Source organism: Pelodiscus sinensis, chromosome 5, assembly GCF_052426305.1.
Source record: "Pelodiscus sinensis isolate ZL-2025 chromosome 5, ASM5242630v1, whole genome shotgun sequence".
NCBI lineage: Eukaryota > Metazoa > Chordata > Testudines > Trionychidae > Pelodiscus > Pelodiscus sinensis.
In genome coordinates, this window is record NC_143056.1 from 131,304,076 (window position 1) to 131,321,909 (window position 17,834).

At 49.6% G+C, this 17,834-nt stretch overlaps 2 protein-coding genes across 11 annotated transcripts in view; both read left to right on the top strand.

Annotated features, from left to right (window-relative positions):
• Nucleotides 1-16,127, top strand: part of LOC102462624 (integrin alpha-D) — a 71,152-nt gene extending 55,025 nt beyond the window's left edge. For 6 of the 10 annotated variants that reach the window (XM_089778889.1, XM_089778891.1, XM_089778888.1 and 3 more), the window contains one exon: nucleotides 13,337-16,127. In XM_089778889.1, the coding sequence (XP_089635015.1) occupies nucleotides 13,337-13,918 (582 nt within the window). In that variant the 3' untranslated portion in view covers nucleotides 13,919-16,127. Of the gene's footprint in view, nucleotides 1-12,502; nucleotides 12,587-12,749; nucleotides 12,864-13,073; nucleotides 13,168-13,336 lie in introns of all 10 variants that reach the window. The other 4 variants (XM_089778900.1, XM_089778899.1, XM_089778892.1 and 1 more) reach the window with 4 other exon arrangements.
• Nucleotides 7,277-12,342, top strand: LOC149524396 (integrin alpha-X-like). Its single transcript, XM_089778252.1, has 6 exons — nucleotides 7,277-7,838; nucleotides 8,286-9,405; nucleotides 11,432-11,511; nucleotides 11,664-11,747; nucleotides 11,870-11,948; nucleotides 12,172-12,342. The coding sequence occupies exons 2-6, from the start codon at nucleotides 9,172-9,174 to the stop codon at nucleotides 12,340-12,342; spliced, it is 648 nt and encodes a 215-aa protein (XP_089634378.1). The 5' UTR covers nucleotides 7,277-7,838; nucleotides 8,286-9,171.
• Nucleotides 16,128-17,834: the final 1,707 nt, after the last annotated feature.

The window sequence follows — 17,834 nt, forward strand, 5'->3', positions numbered from 1 at the left end:
CAGCCTGGGGCCTGTGCACCAGGACTCCTGGGTTTTCTCCTCAGCTCTGGGAGGAGAATGGGGATTTAGTGTGTGTGGAGGGGGGGGGGGGAAGTCTGGCAATCCAGACTCCTGGGTTCAGTTTCCTTTGTATTCTATTCCCCCAGACTGTGTAAAAAACTTTTATACAGAGTAAGATGGATTTAGCTGGGGTTGTAATAGAGAGGTTTCTAGGGAGCACACCTGAGAGTATCAATTCTGGGCAAATTGTTTTGAGACAGGGCTACTTACAGCCCAAAATAGGGATATTCCACTATGAGACAAACCGGTCACAAATAGCAGTTCTGTTTAACCACAGTGGCCAACAGGAAGCCATACAAACAATTTCCTTAGACACTCCACTTTTCCTGTGTCATCACCAGTACTGCTCCTCCCACCCACGAGAGGTTATAAAACCAGTCTTACCACATGAAAAGGTTCTTCTGATGCCTAAGGACCACCGCAGGCTCAGGTCAATTTATCACTCAGCTCTTACCCCAAAAGCATGCTTGTGCCAGTCCTTTAGAGTCTAAAATCTCAGGGTATGTTTATAGAAAGAAAGAGTGCAAACTAAAATTGTTAGCAGAATCAAATGACATACACCAGTTGCAGAGTTCTTCGTGCAGGCTTGTAGCAGAGGTGGAATAATCTGTCACCATAAATTGAGTCTCTGGAGTACATCCACAGCTGGGATGGATCACCAGTTATTTTTTTCTTTTCAAGCTTCAGTTGATAGCAAAGATCCTCCAGAGGTGAGGAGGAGTGAACACAAAATGCAGGGATTTCCAGCTGCTCTTTTATATACCTCGTCCATGTGAAGGGACTCTCATTGTTTTCCTGTGGAAAAATGCAGCTACAAAATGGACATGAACAAGTCACTATCTATGCATGACTCAGGCTGTTATGGTTAGCAGCCATCACTCCCATGCTGGTCTGAACATTCACAGCAAAGCTGATGAGATGCAGATTGGCACCACCCAAGGCCCAGTGTCAGTCAAGTACCTCTCTAGTCACTTGACTAGGAGTCCTTTCAGAATAGGCTGCCCAGGCCTCCTGTTGATATCTCCCAGAAAAAAAAATTGACATACGAGTACAGAACAAATACTTAACTTCAAACAAAAATGCTGCATGCATATGAGTGGCATAAACAACCAGCAAATCACAAGCTTTTTACAGACACCTCACTTGGCCCACTTTGTACAAGATGTAGTGCAAACACATAATAGTGGTTGCAATAATGATCCATGTGTTCATATCGCAATCCAATAAGGTCACACCCCCAATGAAAATGACTGCAGGAAGGGATGATACCAGCATCACTGACTGCATACTGAGGCCTTTTCACTTTTTTTGTTCACTCTGACAGGTTCTAATCCAGCATTAAGTTATCAGCATATAACTGGAATGGTTTATGAAAACCATGTTTGCCTAAAACAGGCTGTAGTATTTAATGGTCATGATGGAAGCAACAATATAATTGAGCCCTTTTGCAAACTCAAGGTAATACTTGGTTAGACCATTAGTGGATTGGATCTGTCTTCCTGCATGTTTTATGTGATCTTGCAAAGAACTAAAGAAAGTTAATGTCTCTCTACAAGCTCTAGCAAAGGTTTTGGAATTACATTAACTTGAAGTTAAGTGGAATATTCCTGTTCTCCATAGTGTAGGAATCTTGGGATTTAGCCATGCAAGCAGTATGGTACTGTGCCTCAGTTTCCCCTTCCCATACAGCACAATAGATCTGGAATGTCTTTTCTCCTATGAGAAGTTCCAAGACTAGTTACAGGCACCAACTGTAAAGTACACTATCACAAGGTTTTTTAAATATGAAGTGTGTCCTTATCACTCGACATGTTCATAGATTTTTCCAAAAGCTCATGCGCATTTTTACCATTCTTGGTATTAGCATATCAGTTACAAAAGTAACACGTACAGTAAGAACAATTCCATTGAAAGTGTACATTTACAAATGTTTGTCATGCCGCATCTTTGGCCCAATACCATTGGAGTTTTGGCTTTAGGGGAAATCTGTGGCTTCCCTTCGCAAAATTAAGCTTTTTCTCCTCTTCCTCCTTGCTCCAAAGGTTCAATCCCTGTTGGCCCTTGCTTAACAGAGTCCATTGTTTGGCTGGCTGTGTGGCTCCTCTGTTCACAACTGCCGAGGAGTCTCTCTCCTCCCAATCAGGTAATTTATATAAACACAGACACTAAAATTCATCATCGTTCAGATTCTCAGCTGCCACCAATTGTAAGGCTGTTTTCTGTCTCAGCGTGCATCTAGACTGCAGGTTTTTTTCAGAAAAATGGCTATTTTTCCAAAAAAACTTCAATTACGTCCACACTACTATTGCGTTTTCAAAAGAAAATAAAAAAAACAAAGGGGTTTTTCTGACATCGGTAAACCTCATGAGGAAGAACGCCTTTTCCAAAAGAGCTCTGTTGGAGGGGAAGGGGGTTCCCCCCCCCCCCAAGGTCCCATTGCCCTAGTCCTAGCCCCTTGATCAGGGCATACGCGGTGCTAATAGTCACAATACCAAGTCCCGGCCCCTCTATCAGGGCCTATATGGTATCTGAGGCCTTGCCCCCAGGGAAAGCCTCTCCCCGCCAGGGGTGCTTGCCCAGAGAGCAGAAAGGAGTGATAGGGGGACCCGGGCCCTCCTTCTCCACCAGGTCCCAACTCAGGGCCCTGTAGGCAGGGACTCTTGCTCCTGCCTGCTTGGTGGGGAATCCAGCCGATTCACACCAAGCTGTGATAGCAATCCCTTGCTCTGGACTGCTTCCTACCGCCCTGGCCCCCCTATAGTCTATCTGCCTCCGTCCTTACCGTGGCTGGTGCTGGAGTTGTAGGTGGTCCGGTCCCTCATTGGCTGCCAGCTTCACTCCTGGAGTCCAATGCCAGGCCCCCTCTCTGGCCTCAGCTGCCGCAGGAACACCCGGGTTACTGCCTGTGCCCTTCTACCCTCCAGCTGCCTCCTTTCCTGCAAGGCACTCTCTGCCTTTATACTCTGACTGTGCTGGGAGCAGGCCCTGCAGGGCTGGAGGGGCAGGGCTCTTTCAGCCAGCTGGGCCTGGGTACTCCTGCCTGTTTGCTTGTCACAAGCTCTTTAGGAAAAAGGCATGTGTGGATGTGGAAGAGGGAGTTTTTTTGAAAGAAGAGGAAAGTACAGGTGTCCTGTTGGCCACTCTGTCCATAGTAATCACAGCTTAAATGCGAGAGAGCATCCATTCAGTCTGGACGCTCTCTCTCGAAAAAGCGGATTGCTTTTTTGATGCATTTTGGCAGTGGGGACACTCTTTCGGAAGAAGTTTTTTTGGAAGATCTCTCCTGGAAAAGCTTCTTCCAAAAGAAGCCTGCAGTCTAGGCGTACCCTCAGAGATGGGGTCCACTCGCATGCTAGACTCAGAGTTCTGGTGTCCTTTCCTCATTAACCTCTGCTCTTACATGGAATCAGATGTCAAGTCCACTGAGAAATTGCAACTTCACCTGCCATTACCCTGCCTTCTGGAGAGAATGAGTGCACAGAGCTGTTCTGCTCTGCACATTCAGCTACCCAGTCTGCGCTCTGACCTTGGGACACACCTTGTCCACTTAACAGAATCAAGCAACATTGTCTTCTCAGGCCAGGAAGCTGGTTAAGCACAGCCACTCGGTCATCACAGAGCGGTTCAAATTCCCTGAAAGTTTTTACTTCATCCACAGCAACTTTCAATCCATCTGAAAGCTCCTCAAACATGCACACTGGATCTTTCCAGACCAAAGGTAGTGGAATCATTTTTTAACAGAAAAATTCTAGCTGCTAAGAACTGAAACAAGCATTTCAATATACAAACTGCTGATTTCTACAAACAGACATTTCTCCTGATCTCCCTCAATCAAATCACTTCCACTCCCTTCAGTTACAGCAAACTGCTTGCAAAAACTATTGTGACAAGGTCCCTTGTTAGCTCCCCAGGGGTTCTGAGCTTCTTGATGGTTTCTTGTGTGCCTCAGACTCAGTGACCCCTTTGTTGTCTTGGGACATCCCCAGAGGCAAGGGTCTCTGCTTACCAAGTCATTCTCATCACAGAGAAGTCCTGAATGGCGGGGGGGAGGGGAGAAACCCCCTTTTCCCAGCCTTTGGTCTGTTCCCATCTCCCCAGCAGGGTAATCCTCCAAGAGAAGGGGGGTGAGAATCCAGGCCCGCCCGCCCGCCCGCCCGCTCCCTCCACTGGACTCTGGCCCAGGGGCCCTACAGGAGGAGCAGCTGGCAAGGCTTCTTGCCCCACCCTAATACCACTACCTTTCCCCTAGGCTACTTCACCTACCACTTCCTTCTATTATCTTCTTCCTTTTACCCTCTGCCTCTCAAAACTCTCCCTCCTACTGCCTGGGAGGAAACCTTTTATAGGGACCCAGAAACCTTAACAGCAACAGGTGCTTAATTAACCCCTGTTGCAGGCTGACGCCTAATTAGGCCTCCGTTGTCTGCCCTGATTGCCAGGCTGTGTTCAGGTGAGTCTAACTGGGAAACAAGAAGGCATTCACCCACCTCCCAGTATAGCTGCCTTTTGTAAGATATTTGCAGTTCACAGGCTGTGGTCTGCCACACTATCATGAGGATTCTTTTCCTTAGGCCACGTTTTCACTTGTTGCTCTGGAGATTCATCTTCTGGTGTTTGATTTAGTGCATCTAGTTAAGACTTGCTAAATCGAACACTGAGGGTGGCTCCGGTGGGCACTGGTACTCCTGGCAGCCATGAGCCTCTCTGTTACGGCTCAATCCCCCAACCCAACATTCTGCATGCAGAGATGGGGGCCGGCTAGCAGAATAAACTCTGTAAAGCCTGTCCCTGACACTCCCAGAGACAAGCTTATCCCGTCTCAGTCTCCCTGAGAGCCAAATAAAAGATAAATAAAAATTCCCTGCCACCACCCAAGTGTACTTAAAAAGGTATAAAATAAACCTTTTTCCAGGGGAGAGATCATTTGGGAATCCCTTCCCCAATGCAAAGCTCTCCCCCCTTCCCCAACCTCCATTTTGCTTGGAGTTGGGAAAACAAACAGAAAGAATCTGCAGAGAACAATGGACTGCCCAAGTAACTAGGCACATAACCCTAAAGAGACAACAATCAACCAATATCGGTTAATCAAAACAAAAGAAAAACCCTTTTATTATCAAAACTAAGGTTGCAAGCATAGCAAATTGACTAGGTGGTAAATAGCCATGAAGAGATACAGACTCAGGGAAAGTCCCTGGGCTGTAAACCTTAGTTAGAAAAAAGCAAAACAATTAGCTCAGACATGATTTCCAAACCCCCAAACAAAGAAAACAATAAACTCTGACGGACTATCTAAACTTTTCCCTGCTAACACATTTCAAGAAGTCCGTTCTTGGGAAAGGGGCATCCCCACTGGAAACTTTTTCCTCCTCAAAGCCTCAGGCAAGTGCATGAACTAGAAACCTTTCCTCCAGAAAGCCTGTAGTTAAATGCACACTTTGGTACAGTGGTGAGGTGTGTGTGCGGGGGATGGGGCATCATGTGTCCTCCAAGCTCTGTGGATGGGCGGGGCTGGCCAGTAGCTGGTGGTGGGACACACGGTGCCCCGTGCCCTCCTTATATGTTGCCCCTGTACCAAGTGTGTGTTTAGATTAATGAAGCGAAGGTGAAGGGGACTGATCTCGGTCTATAAAGGCCGACCAGGGGAACAAATGTATGAAGACGGGCTCTTGAGTGCAGCACAGAAAATCCTAACATAATCCAGTGTCTGGAAGCTGAAGTGAGACTCATTCAGATAGGAAATACAATGGATATTTTAACCAGTGCAAGTAATTACCCAGGGGAACAATGTACCGAGGGTCGTGGTGGATTCCCTTGCTGGGATATTGCTAGCTCTAAATATCTATGAAATGTGCTACACGTCACGGAGGCTAGTGGCTGTTGTGTGGGTGAAATCTTAGTGCATGACCCGTGGTTTGGCAAAGCAAGAATATATAGGTCAAGTGGTCAAAGCCCATTTGTACCAAACCACTTTGTTATGCTCTTGGAAAAATGAGGAATCAGTAGATAAGAACATAAGAACACAGCAAGGAGGCTGCTATACAAAGGGGTAAAAAGGAGAGGAAATGGCACTTTTTGGATCACAGTGACCTGCCCAAGACTGTTTCTTTGGAACTGAGGATGAAAGCCAAAGACAACAGAGACAAGTGATTAATGACATTGCAAAGGCACTAACAGCTAAAGCGGCTCAGTTTAAAAAAATACACATTCTAGTCCACAATGGCCGGGTATTTTTTAACAGTCCAGTATTGGGTATAATGTTTTTTAAAAATGGTCTCCCAGTTTTATAGCTTTTTCACATCCTATGTTAATGTTTAATGTTACATCCTGTGGTCATACAAATAATTTCATTAATTTTTATTATGTTTATACTGCCAGATAAAAAAACAACAAATATTTCTAAAGCAAATCTACTCAGTATTTTGGAGAGTTTGTCTATCTGTTTGATCAAGATATTTTAATGGGAAGTGCAATTCACAGCTGGAACAGTTTGCCAAACGTTGTGGGCAATTTTTCATCCCTGGAAATTGGAAATCAAGTTTGGACATTTTTCTGGAAGATCTGTTCTAGCTCAATCAGAATAAATGCTGGGAAGTTCTCTGGCACCCAGTTCTGAAGGCAGCAGCACAGACGCAGAGGTGGCCTGGTATGACGTTGCCACTGTTATTCCTGTGTTGCTGCTGGTGGGCCCTGCTGCCTTCAGTGCTGGGTGGCAATACCACAGCAGGCTGTCCTTCCTTCTGCGCTGCTGCTGGTGGCATCTCTGCCTTCAGAGCTGGAACTTGGCCAACAGCTGCTGCTCTCCAGCTGGACAGCCCTGAAAGCAGCATCACCAGCAGCAGCAGCAGCACACAAGTAAGGCTGGCAACCTCCACTATGACAACCTTGTGATCCCCCCCCCCCCCACACTCCTTTTTTGGGTCAGGGCAACTACAATTTCAATACTGTGACATTTTAGATTTTAGGTTCAGGGTGGCTGCTCAGGCCCCAGGCTTTGGGGGCCTCATGGTGGGGCCTCAACCATCCTGTGGACAGGCCTGGAGTGGGGCAGCAGCAAGGTCCCTCTGCCTCCCCCCTGCACTGACTGTGGCAGCAGGAGCCGGAGCGACCCAGCAGCCTGCTCCATGCCACCCCACCACCCTCCCCCGGCCCCAGGGGGCTCTGCTTCCTGCTGTGGTGAATGGGGGGGGACCCCTGCTGCCACCCCGCTTGTGAGGGATGGAGGCAAGTGTCTGATGTTGCCATGGTGACACTGACTGTGACCTAGCACAGCAGGAAGTGTTGTAACTGGGTTGTTGCCAGAGTGACAGCGACCAAACCCCAACCCCAGCCCTGAAGCCGGATGCTTCCAGGCCAGTCGGAGGGCGGGGCTGCCACGCCACAGCCCAGCCCTGCTGGAGAGCGTAGGCACCTGTGGGAAGGCGATGCCTTCCCTTGCCTGTGGCACCTGCACCCACGGCTGCAGCCCCAAAGCCCCTGTGTTCAGGCCGGCGGACGGGGGGCAAAAATGTCAATTGCCCCAGGGCCTGGTGATTTTTAAGGGGTCTGGAGCTCTGGCAGCTGCTGGTCAGCTCCATCTACCTGAGGCCCTGCCCCTTCTGGGGGTGTGGAGCTACCTCTCCACACACCTTGCCCTGGGGGCCCGTGGCGGCTGTCAGCCCTGCTGCCTGCGTTAATCGCGCCCTGGCAGGAGCTGGGGGGAGGGAAGGCAATCAGTGACTCCTGCTTCCTTCTGCACCAGACCTTCCGGAAACTGCAGCACATCCCAGGCACCCAGCCAGGTGAGGAGTTAAACCAGGGTGGGTGGGGGGTACTCACGCCCTGGGGTATGGGTGGGTGCCCAGGCAATAGGAGCTGGAGGAGAAATGGGTTTAGATGGGCCCATGGGTCTGTTAGGGGTTGAGATACCAGCCTAGAGGGGCCGATTGGTTTGATTCAGGGCGTCAGTAGGAGCGGGGAGCCAGGACTCCTGGGGTCTGTCCTTAGCTTTTGGTGGGGGTGAGTGCATATTTACTTCAGTGCAAGTCCCATTTACTGTCAGTGCCCCTCATTGCAGGGAGGGGATGACACTGCGACAGAGGGGCCATTGGTATGACCGGGGCGGCTGGCGGGGTGCGTGTGGGGCTATACACCTGGCTGGGCCCATGGCTCTGGTCTAGTTCTGTCCGAGGGGTTTTCTCAGTCCCTGTGGCGGTGAGTCAGGACGCGCGTCTTCCCTGTCCCCTCAGAGTGCTTCACACTCGTCGCAGACATCGCGCTCCTCATCGACGGCTCGAGCAGCATCAAACCCGAGGACTTTGGAAAGATGAAGACGTTTCTCTCTGAGATCATGAAGCGTTTCCATGGCACCGACACACAGGTAACATGCAGAGGCGAAACCTGCCTATTTACCTGCCCCTCGCAGGCAGGGCTGACCCTATTGCTCCAGTGCGGTGCTGGGGGCGCTGTGCTGCAGGGAGCAGCAATGGATTTTGCATCCAAAACCAGAAAAAAATTCCCACAGAACCAGCCACCCCCAAACACCTGCCCCAGCCTTAACAGTCCAATTTCTGTTTCTCTTACCCTTCCCCCCTCGGGTTGTTTTTCCTTTCCCCCTGGCCTCCCCTTGCAGTTCGCGCTCAGACAGTATTCCCATGAATTTAAAGAGCACTTCAACTTCACGGAGTACAGCAGAAATCATGACCTAGATGACCGTGTCCAGGGAGTAGAACAGATTCAGGGAAAGACACACACAGTCAGCGCCATCCGGAAAGTGGTGTAGGTATCGCCCCGCTGCCTGTGTGGGCTCCACAGGGAAAGGGCTGTCAGGGCCTGCAAGCTAGATATAGGGACTCAGGGCTCCTGGGTTTTTCTTTCCCCAACAGTGGGAGGGAATGTGGATTAATGGTTAGAGATGGCAGGGAGGGGACTTGGCATCAGGACTACTGGGCTCTGTGGCTAGAGCAGGGAGAGGGGTGCTGTGAGCAAGGACTCCAGGGTTTTATGGCCAGCCCCGAGCCTCTGTTGCTGTATAACTTTGAGCAAGTGACAGCCCCACCCTCTGCCTCAGTTTCTCCATTAGCAAAATGGAGACTAGGACACTGACTTCTTTGGTAAAGGATTTTGCAATCAACAATGCCAAAGCAGTGGGTGGGAGCCAGGTGTGGTTATGTATCACTAACCCTTCCACGTGTTTCCCATGTCTCTTTTTCCAGGCAGGAGCTGTTCACCTCTGAGAGCGGCGCTCGGGAGGAGGCCACCAAGGTTCTCATTGTGATCGCAGATGGGAAGAAATACAAAGACTCACTTTCTTATTCAGACGTTATTCCCGAAGCGGAGAATGGTGGGATCATTCGCTATGCCGTCAGGGTGAGCTGCGGCTGAGCAGAGAGCGGGTGTGGGTCTGAGGCCATGTCTGAGGACATGGGATGGGGGGGGGCAGTTCCCATCAGCTTAGGGATTAAAACTCATGCTGTTTGTAACTTGTCCAATGTGTGACATAGAAGAGTTGAAACTCCTGTTGTTCAGGTTGAGTGGTGCTTTCTAGTTTGCAGGTCAGGTTCAGGGCTGGCCTTACCATGAGGCGAACTGAGGTGGCCACCTCAGGTGCCAGACTGGGAGGGGGAGGGAGGTGCACCACTAGGACCCAGAGTGTAGAAAATTGTGTCTGCTGCTGGTGCATGTGTGTTCTCTCTGATGCAGATGCACAGAGATGGTGGGGTGCTGTGCTGGAGGAAGGAGAGCACAAGAGACATAACTGGCAGGCAGGAGAAAAGGAGGCGTGGGGGCATCATTTGAGCTCCCCACCTCAGGTCCCAAAATGTGGACCGGCCCTGGTCAGGTTTTCCATGTGCTGATTCAGATTCCCATGACATTTGGTTTGCCTCCTGGGGCTACAGATTAAGATAGGGATCCTAATCTGGGGTCATTTGCGGAAGGGGTTCCTGAGAGACAGCCCCCAGTTAAATGGCAAAGTCACCCGGTTCTTATAAAGTCTTTTTTGCACATACCCTGGGGCTCAAACAGCGGCTCCAAACATCCACAATCTGGTCTCAGTCACTTGACATTGAGCTCCGTTAAACTGCTGGGCCAAAGAGATTGAAATGGGCAGCAGCAGCAGCAAAGGGCAGGTTTACACGACACACTTAAGTCTAATTAACCCCCCCACCCCCCATTCTCTATGAAGTGACATTATGGACATAAAAGTACATAACTCAAAGATGCTTGGGAGAAATTGCTTCAGATACCTCATCCATCTTCATGGCTTAATCCCCAGGATCTGTTTATCTGATTTTGGTGCATGTGTCATTCTTGTGTGTAAAATAAGACTTATGGAGTATGGAATTTTTTATAGTTTTATAGTTTTTAAATGTGGAAATGAAAGTCATCCAGGGTGATTCCATTGGTGGCAGCCTCGGTGGCTGAGCAGTCATATGCAAATAGCCTTTTGCCCTTAAGTCTTTGCAGTGGTTGGGAGGGACTGGATCAGGTGACTCCCCATAAAATAAGGGAAACTTTAAAATCAGCGGGAATGTAGGAGTGTTTGGTCTTTGGCTGGCACACTCGAGGGAAGGAACCAAAGACCCCAGGGTGAGGAATAGCCCTGGTTCGGAAGGCTTGGCCAGGAAAGAAACTGTTTTAGGGTGAGTTTGTCGTAGGTTTGTAATACGTTTGTACTGGAGTTTGTGTAGAATTAGCTAAGTGTTTTCTGTTGTTTTAAGTTTGTGATCCAGTTTGCTCTTCCCTTTCTCACTTATAACCACTTAAATCCTACTGCTTGTGCTTAATGAAATCACTTTTACTTACTATCAAGCTCAGTGTAAATAATTATTACCTGGGGTGCAACCCAAATAATTCATTGGGGTCCTGAGCCCATTTACGGAATGGTATCCCAGGAAGCCAGGCCCAAAACTGCACTGCTTCGGGGGGGGGGGGGGGTGAGGGGGGGCTGATTATCAGCTCAGTGCCTTGGCTGGAGAAGACCAGGGAGCTGGCCCAGCAGGACTGAGCAGTGAGAAGCCCCAGAAAGGAAAAAGGCTGATGGCAGTGGCATTGTCAGCACCTTGGGAATCACCCTCAAAAGGTCGTCTGTGACCTCGCCCTGTCTCAACCCCCCCAGCCTTTCTCCTTTGGGGTCCTTAAAGGATGGTTAATGGGGCGTTGCCATAGTACGAAGCCGGCTGGGGTCTCGGGATCCCAGACCTGGTTCAGGCTGTTTGATGCTGGGCAGGGCCAGGGCCATGGTAGCAGCTTTGCCTCTCTGGGCCCATTTATCCATCTCAGTTCATACCACAGCCCCTCCCCCAAACCTCTGTGCCAGCCCCTCCCCCGCAGTCTCTGGCAGTTCCCCAGGCCCCGAGCCCAGCGACTCTCTGACCCCCTGTGTGTTTCCCAGGCCGTCTTCATCGCCACCTTCGACGTCTCCTCTGAGGCCGACCTGGGGGACAGGCTGCAAATCACGGCCAGCGCCAGCAGGTGAGGGGCTGTGCAGGGCCAGGGGGCAGGGTGGGGGCAGTGGAGGGGCAGTGCAAGCTGTAGGGCAGGGTAGTGGCCTGTGGCGCATCCTCCCTGCACAATTATCTGGCTGCATCTCATCACGTCTCTCCTTTGCCTTCCCCTCCCCCCAGTGACAATGGCGGCCCCGTCACCGAGCGCATGGTTCACCGGGCGGAGCTGCCGGTCACGTACGGCATCTTCATCATCCTCACCAGGTAGGTCTGTGCAGAGACATTGGGAGAGAGCCCCCTGCTGGGTCCCCTTCCTGTTCCCTGCGCCCCACTGCCATCCTCCAGCTCCACCCACCACACTCCCATCCCTCTTGTTCCTCCACCAGCCAAGAGGAGTCGACCAAGTACGTCAACTTCTCCGCCACGGCGGCAGAGACAAGCGCGCCAGTGACACATTGGTACGAGGTGAGGCTGGTCGCACAGTGTGTGACGGGGAGGTGGAGCAAGCGGAGGGTGTGTGGGGGGAGTGGAACTGCGTGAGCTGGATCTAGTGGGTTAGAGCACAGCGGGGTGGGGTGGGCAGGGAGCCTGGACTCCTGGGTTCTCTCCCCAGCTCTGGGAGGGGAGCGGAGTCTGAGGGGTAGAGCCGGGGTCTGGGGATCAGAGCTGCTGGGTTCTCTCCCTGCAGTTCCTAGGAGGAGTCTGTTTCTTCCAGGTGAAGAACCTGCGGCAGCGAAGTGTCCCCCTGTTGGTCACGTTCCAGTTCCCCGTGGAGCTGAGAGGGGTCCGTGTGTGGGACGTGGACGCCTCTGAGGTCATCCCCTCCAAGGTACCTGCCTCTCCCTGGGCTTGTGTGTGAGATGGGCCCTGTGATACCTGCCTTGCCCCACAGCTCCGCCTGCTGGGGGACAGGCTGCCTGGGCGGGGAAGCTCCGTGTCCCCACCACCCAGTCAGCCAATCCCCTGCTCCGCCTTATGTCCCCACTCCCTGTAACACTGTGTCTCTGCCTCCCCCCCAGCCCCAGCTGGCTCAGTGCACCAGTGAGGTGGGAACACCTGGTTCAAAGGACTTTGTGAAGCAGATGAGTGAGCACCCCCTACTGGTGAGTACAGGCCAGTGTGGTACCAGCAGCCCCTTTCCCCTGCACAAACACAGACAGCGAGTGAGGGGCTGGGCTGGGGGAAGGCCTCCTGCTCCAGACAGACTCAGACCCCCACTATCCATGCCATGTCCCTGCCTCACCCAGCGATATCCTTCCGCCCCAGGACTGCTCCGTGGCCACCTGTAAGAAGATCCGGTGCACAATCGCCTCCCTGGAAATGCAGCAGCCGCTGGAGTTCATGATCAAAGGGAACGTCGGCTTCCAGTGGGTCTCGCAGGTACAAAAGCTGCCTCTGACTCCCGGCTGGGTGAGGGACCCCCCCCTTGTGAACAGCCCCGGTGCCCTCCCCAGAGGTGGCTCCATCTCAGCACTGGGCTGGGGATTGCTCCTGTACGACCAGCCTGTCAATTGCTCTGGTACCCCTGGGGTGATGTTCTGGGCGGGTCGGTGTCATTTCCGGTCAGGGACTGTGAGTTTCTCTGTTCAGGACTCCGCAGCAGAAAGTGACCCTGGTGAGCGAGGCCCGGATTGAATACGAGGAGAAGAAATACACCCAGAAGGAGGGATTTGTCCTGCGCCAGGTACCAGAGTGACCGTGCTGGGACAGAGAGAGCGTGGGCTAGTGGTTAGAGCTGGGAGCCAGGTCTCCTGTCCCTGCTCTGTCAGAAAGTTGAGTCTGGGGGTTTAGAGCAGAGGTGGGGGGATGGTGGCAGGAGTCCTGGGTCCCCATCTCACGGCTCCTCCCCCCAGGTGCAGACGGTGGTGGAGCAGCTCGTGGTCTATAACTACCTGCCCATCATCGTGGGCAGCAGCGTGGGAGGCCTGGTCCTGCTGGCTCTCATCACTGCAGCCCTCTACAAGGTGAGGGGGGCAGGGTTTGGATACTTGCTCCCAGCCCAGCACTGCAAGGGCAGGGCCCTTCGCTCTCCTACCTGGTGTGGGAGGGAAGAGGGTCTTTCCTTCATGGGTTCCCACCACCCCTCCCTCCCTCTTCAAGCGGATCACAGAGGATGCTGTGGTGTGCAGCCAGTGCTGACAAACCCCCTGCTTCGAATGCCTCCAAACATTTGCCCCTCCCCCCCATGCACTTCCCTATATGGGTCACAGATTTTAACTTCTGAATCTGGGAACCCTGACTCTGTCCCTGTCCCTCACAGGCACAAATTGCCAATGTGCCAACCTGCCCCCCCATCTTTGTCTGCCTCTGAACTGCTCCAGATCCACCTCACCTGCTTTGGCACTGCCAAGATGCAGGAAGATTGCCTAGTGCCCAGCCAGCCACCAGCAAAACACATCTTGGTGCCAAGTCAAGCTAATGGTTACTCAGATTAGACCTGGCAGGATTCTAGTTCCCTTTCTGTAATTTGGAAGGATAACACGGAAGTTAGTTGATAGGCTTGTTTTTTAGCGTTCTATTGATTTAAATTTTATTGCAGAAAACTATGAGTTTAAGTGTTTTCTCTTATTTTTATCAACTTCAATGATCACTGTTGTGGGAATTTGTGTGTTGGGCCATATGTGGAGGTTGGACAATTATTTAATGGCAATAGAAGTTGAGATTCAAAAAGTTAAAGCTTTATAACTGTGCTAGGAAGGACTGGATTTTTATTGGTAAATGTTGATCTCAACACAGAATCTGCTGGCAAAATATTTCCATAGCTAAGAATTGAAATTTACGGCTTGAGAATGTATAAGAGTTTGATTTAAGGCTCTTTTCTTTGCATATTGTGACCTGTGATATTAATAATTTGTGTGTGAATAGTTATAAAGCTTCCCTCCTAAGTGCAGGACTCTGTACTTGTCCTTTGTAGAACCGCATCAGATTTCTTTTGGCCCAATCCCCCAATTTGTCTGGGTCACTCCTGACCCTATCCCTCCCCTCTACTATATCTACCACTCCCCCTTGCTCAGTGTCACCTGAGAAGTTGCTGAGAGTACAATCCATCCCTTCAGCCTGATCATTAATAAAGACTTTGAACAAAACCAGCCCCAGGACCCAGCACTCCGCTTGTACCAGCTGCCAACTAGACATCAAACTGCATCATTGAGCCTGACAATCTAGTCAGCTTTCTGTCCACCTTATAGTCTATTAATCCAGGCCATACTTCTTTATCTGGCTAGTAAGAATATGATGGGAGACCACGGGAAAAGCTGTGCTAAAGTCAAGGTATTTCATGTCCACTGCTTTTCACGTATCCACAGGGCCAGCTAACTCACCATAGAAAGCAAGCAGGTGGCTCAGGCGTGACTCTTCCTGATCACCTTCCTCTGCTCCAAGTGTTTCAAAATGGATTCTTTGAGGATCCCCTCCATGATTTTTCCAGGGACTGAGATGATGCTGACCGGTCTATAGTTCCCTATATTCTCCTTCTTCCATTTTTTAAAGATGGGCACCAAATTTGACTTTTTCCAGTCATCCGGGATCTCCCCTGGTTGCTACGAGTTTTCAGCTATAATGGCCAATGGTTCTGCAATGACATCAGCCAACTCCTTCAGCACTCTTGGATGTATTAGATCCAGTCCCATGGTCTTGTGCACGTCCAGCTTTTCTAAATTGTTCTTAATCTGCTCTTTCTCCATGCAGAGCTGCTCCCTTGCTCCCCTCACTGTGCTGCCCAGGCAGCTGTCTGGGGGTGACCTTGTCTGTGAAGACTCAAGCAAAAAAAGTGTTGAGTAGTTCAGTTTTCCCCACATCATCTGTCACTGGGATATCTCCCTCAATCAGTAAAGGCCCCGCGCTTTTCCTGACCTTCTCAACAGTGCTGTCTATAGATATGAATAAAAAAAGAATTCTGCCAAGCCTGTTTTATAGTCTTTAGAAGCACAAATTATCGATATCACATGTCAAAGTGTGCAAAGTAATTATCCTGAAAGCAGCCCCAAAGGCATGGCATAAAAAGGTGGGACACTAGGGAGTTCTCTGGGAGCATTTTTCACTCTCTCTCTAGCTTCACGTTTTGATTGTTATCGACAAACTTTTTGCCATTGGTTTGAGGGTGTGTGCGGTGAAACTGATATTTGCTGAGAATTACCACTAAAAATATCATTGTCCCACAGCTAGCTACAACGCAGAGAGAGTGAGCTACAAAAACAACCTCCAGAATCCTCAAACCCTATAAATGTATGCCTAACTTCTCAGAGGGGTAGCCATGTTAGTCTGCAACTTAAAACAACTTAAAACAACAAGTGGTCCTGTAGCACCTTCGAGACTAAATAGATACGGTATTATGAGCTTTTGCGGGCCCAACCCACTTCCTCATATAAGTGGAGCAAAATTGAAATTAAAAAAACAAACAGAATGTCAGGAATCATTTAAAAAGGGGTAGAGAATAAGTCAGAGAATACCTAATTGCCCCTATGTAAATCCATGGTACGCTCATATCTTGAATAATGCATGCACATGTATGCCAAAAAAAACCCAACAAAGGTTCAAAAAAGGGCAACAAAAATTATTAAGGGTTTGGTATGGCTGTCCTACGAAGACAGATTCAAAAGACTGGGACTTTTCAACTTAGAAAAGAGGAGAGTAAGGGGGAGAATATGATAGAGATGTATTAAAATAATGACTGGTATGACTGGTATGCAGAAAGTGAATAAGGAAAAGTTATTTACTTGTTCCTACAACGTAAGAACTAGGGGTACCAAATGAAATTAAGAGGTAGCAGGCTTAGAACAAACAAAAGGAAGTTTTTCTTCACACAGCTCATAGTCAACCTGTAGAACTCCTTGCCAGAGGATATTATGAAGATCAGGACTTTAACAGGATTTAAAAACGAACTAGATACATTTATGGAGGTTAAGTCCATCAATACTTATTAGCCAGGATGGATAGGAATGATGTCCCTAGCTGTTGTACCCTATGTACGATTGCAGTCATCTTTGTACAAAGTTTGCCTTGTGAGGTTGAATTCGAAACCCCATGAGTTGTTGATCAGCAGTGTCCTGCTAAAATGTCTCAACATTGTACATGAAGCTCACTCAGCTTTTCCTGTATGATGCTACTAACCCGTGTTCCAAACTTCATAGTGTTGTCACCCACAAGTTGGCATCCAACTGTGTCCTGGAAAAAGGAACATGAACGTTTCTGAATTTGCATTTAAGCAGTAAATGGCCATCAAGCAGAGAAGGATACAAAGGAAGCGGAACCAGGCAAAGCCAGCAAGGAACTTCCTTCCACATAGACTCTGTGCATCCTAGTGCCCAGCTGGAAATGTTTTCAAGAGTGGGACTAAAACTTTAAAAAGGAGGGGCAATCTCTCTCTCCCTTCACATGGTGATCACTACCCCTGAAGAACAAAGCAAATATTGGCTGGCTGCTCAGGAAGAGGGCCCGGATGTTCATAGTTTGATCTTTAAGGCAGCTGAAAGCGCGCAATGACAAGCTTTGCTTGATAGGAGATAGTTTAAGTGAGGTGCTAGTAAATGTCTCATCTCTGTTTTCTTTGCAACCATATCGGCCTTGTATTTCTCATGAGTTGGACTCAAAATCTTTCTCTGTGCAGCTAATAAACTTGATGGTTTGTTTGAACTGAAATGCCTGAGTAACCCTACTTAGGGCGACCGGTTGTGTGCCCAGTGTATTGTTGAAGGAATAATGGACTTAATAGAATTTGTCGGGTGCCAGAGAGAGCTGCCCAGAGACGTGGAAACGGGGATCGCAAGTGAGAGGAAATGGCTTCTGTTCCCTCAGTGTTTGGCACTGATGTGACCGCTGGGGCAATGCTGGGTCCAGTTCTGGTGCCTAAAGCTCAAGAAGTGGTTGCTAAGTTGGAGAGGGGTCAGAGAAGTGCCAGGGAAATGGTTAGAAAATCTGCCTTACACTGATTGAGCTCTTTGCATCTGTCTATTTAGCTTAACATAGAGAAGATTAAAGAGCCTCTTGATTGCAGTCTGTCAGGATCTACTTAGGGAAGAAATATTTAATAATGCAGCCTTTACCCTAGCAGAGAAAAGTCATCCAATAGCTGCAAGTTGAAACTAGACAAATTCAGACCAGAAATAAGGAGTAAATGTTAACAGCATGAGAACATAAGAACAACTACCTGGGGTCAATCGAAATGTCCATCTAGCCCAGTGTCCTGTCTTCTGCCAGTAGCTAATGCCAGGTACACCAGAAGGAGAGAACAGAACAGGCAATCATCCAGTGATCCATCCCTTGTCACCTATTCCCAGCCTATGATAGAGGCTAGGGACATCATTCCTGCTCATCCTGGCTAATAAGTATTGGTGGACCTAACCTCCATGCATT

What these genes read in the sequence shown, in the direction of transcription:
- LOC149524396 (XM_089778252.1), top strand. Translation starts at nt 9,172, where the DNA reads ATGCCAAAGCAGTGGGTGGGAGCCAGGTGTGGTTATGTATCACTAACC. An exon ending in TCATTCGCTATGCCGTCAGG is followed by an intron (nt 9,406 to 11,431) that starts GTGAGCTGCGGC and finishes TGTGTTTCCCAG; the next exon opens with GCCGTCTTCATCGCCACCTT. An exon ending in ATCACGGCCAGCGCCAGCAG is followed by an intron (nt 11,512 to 11,663) that starts GTGAGGGGCTGT and finishes CCCTCCCCCCAG; the next exon opens with TGACAATGGCGGCCCCGTCA.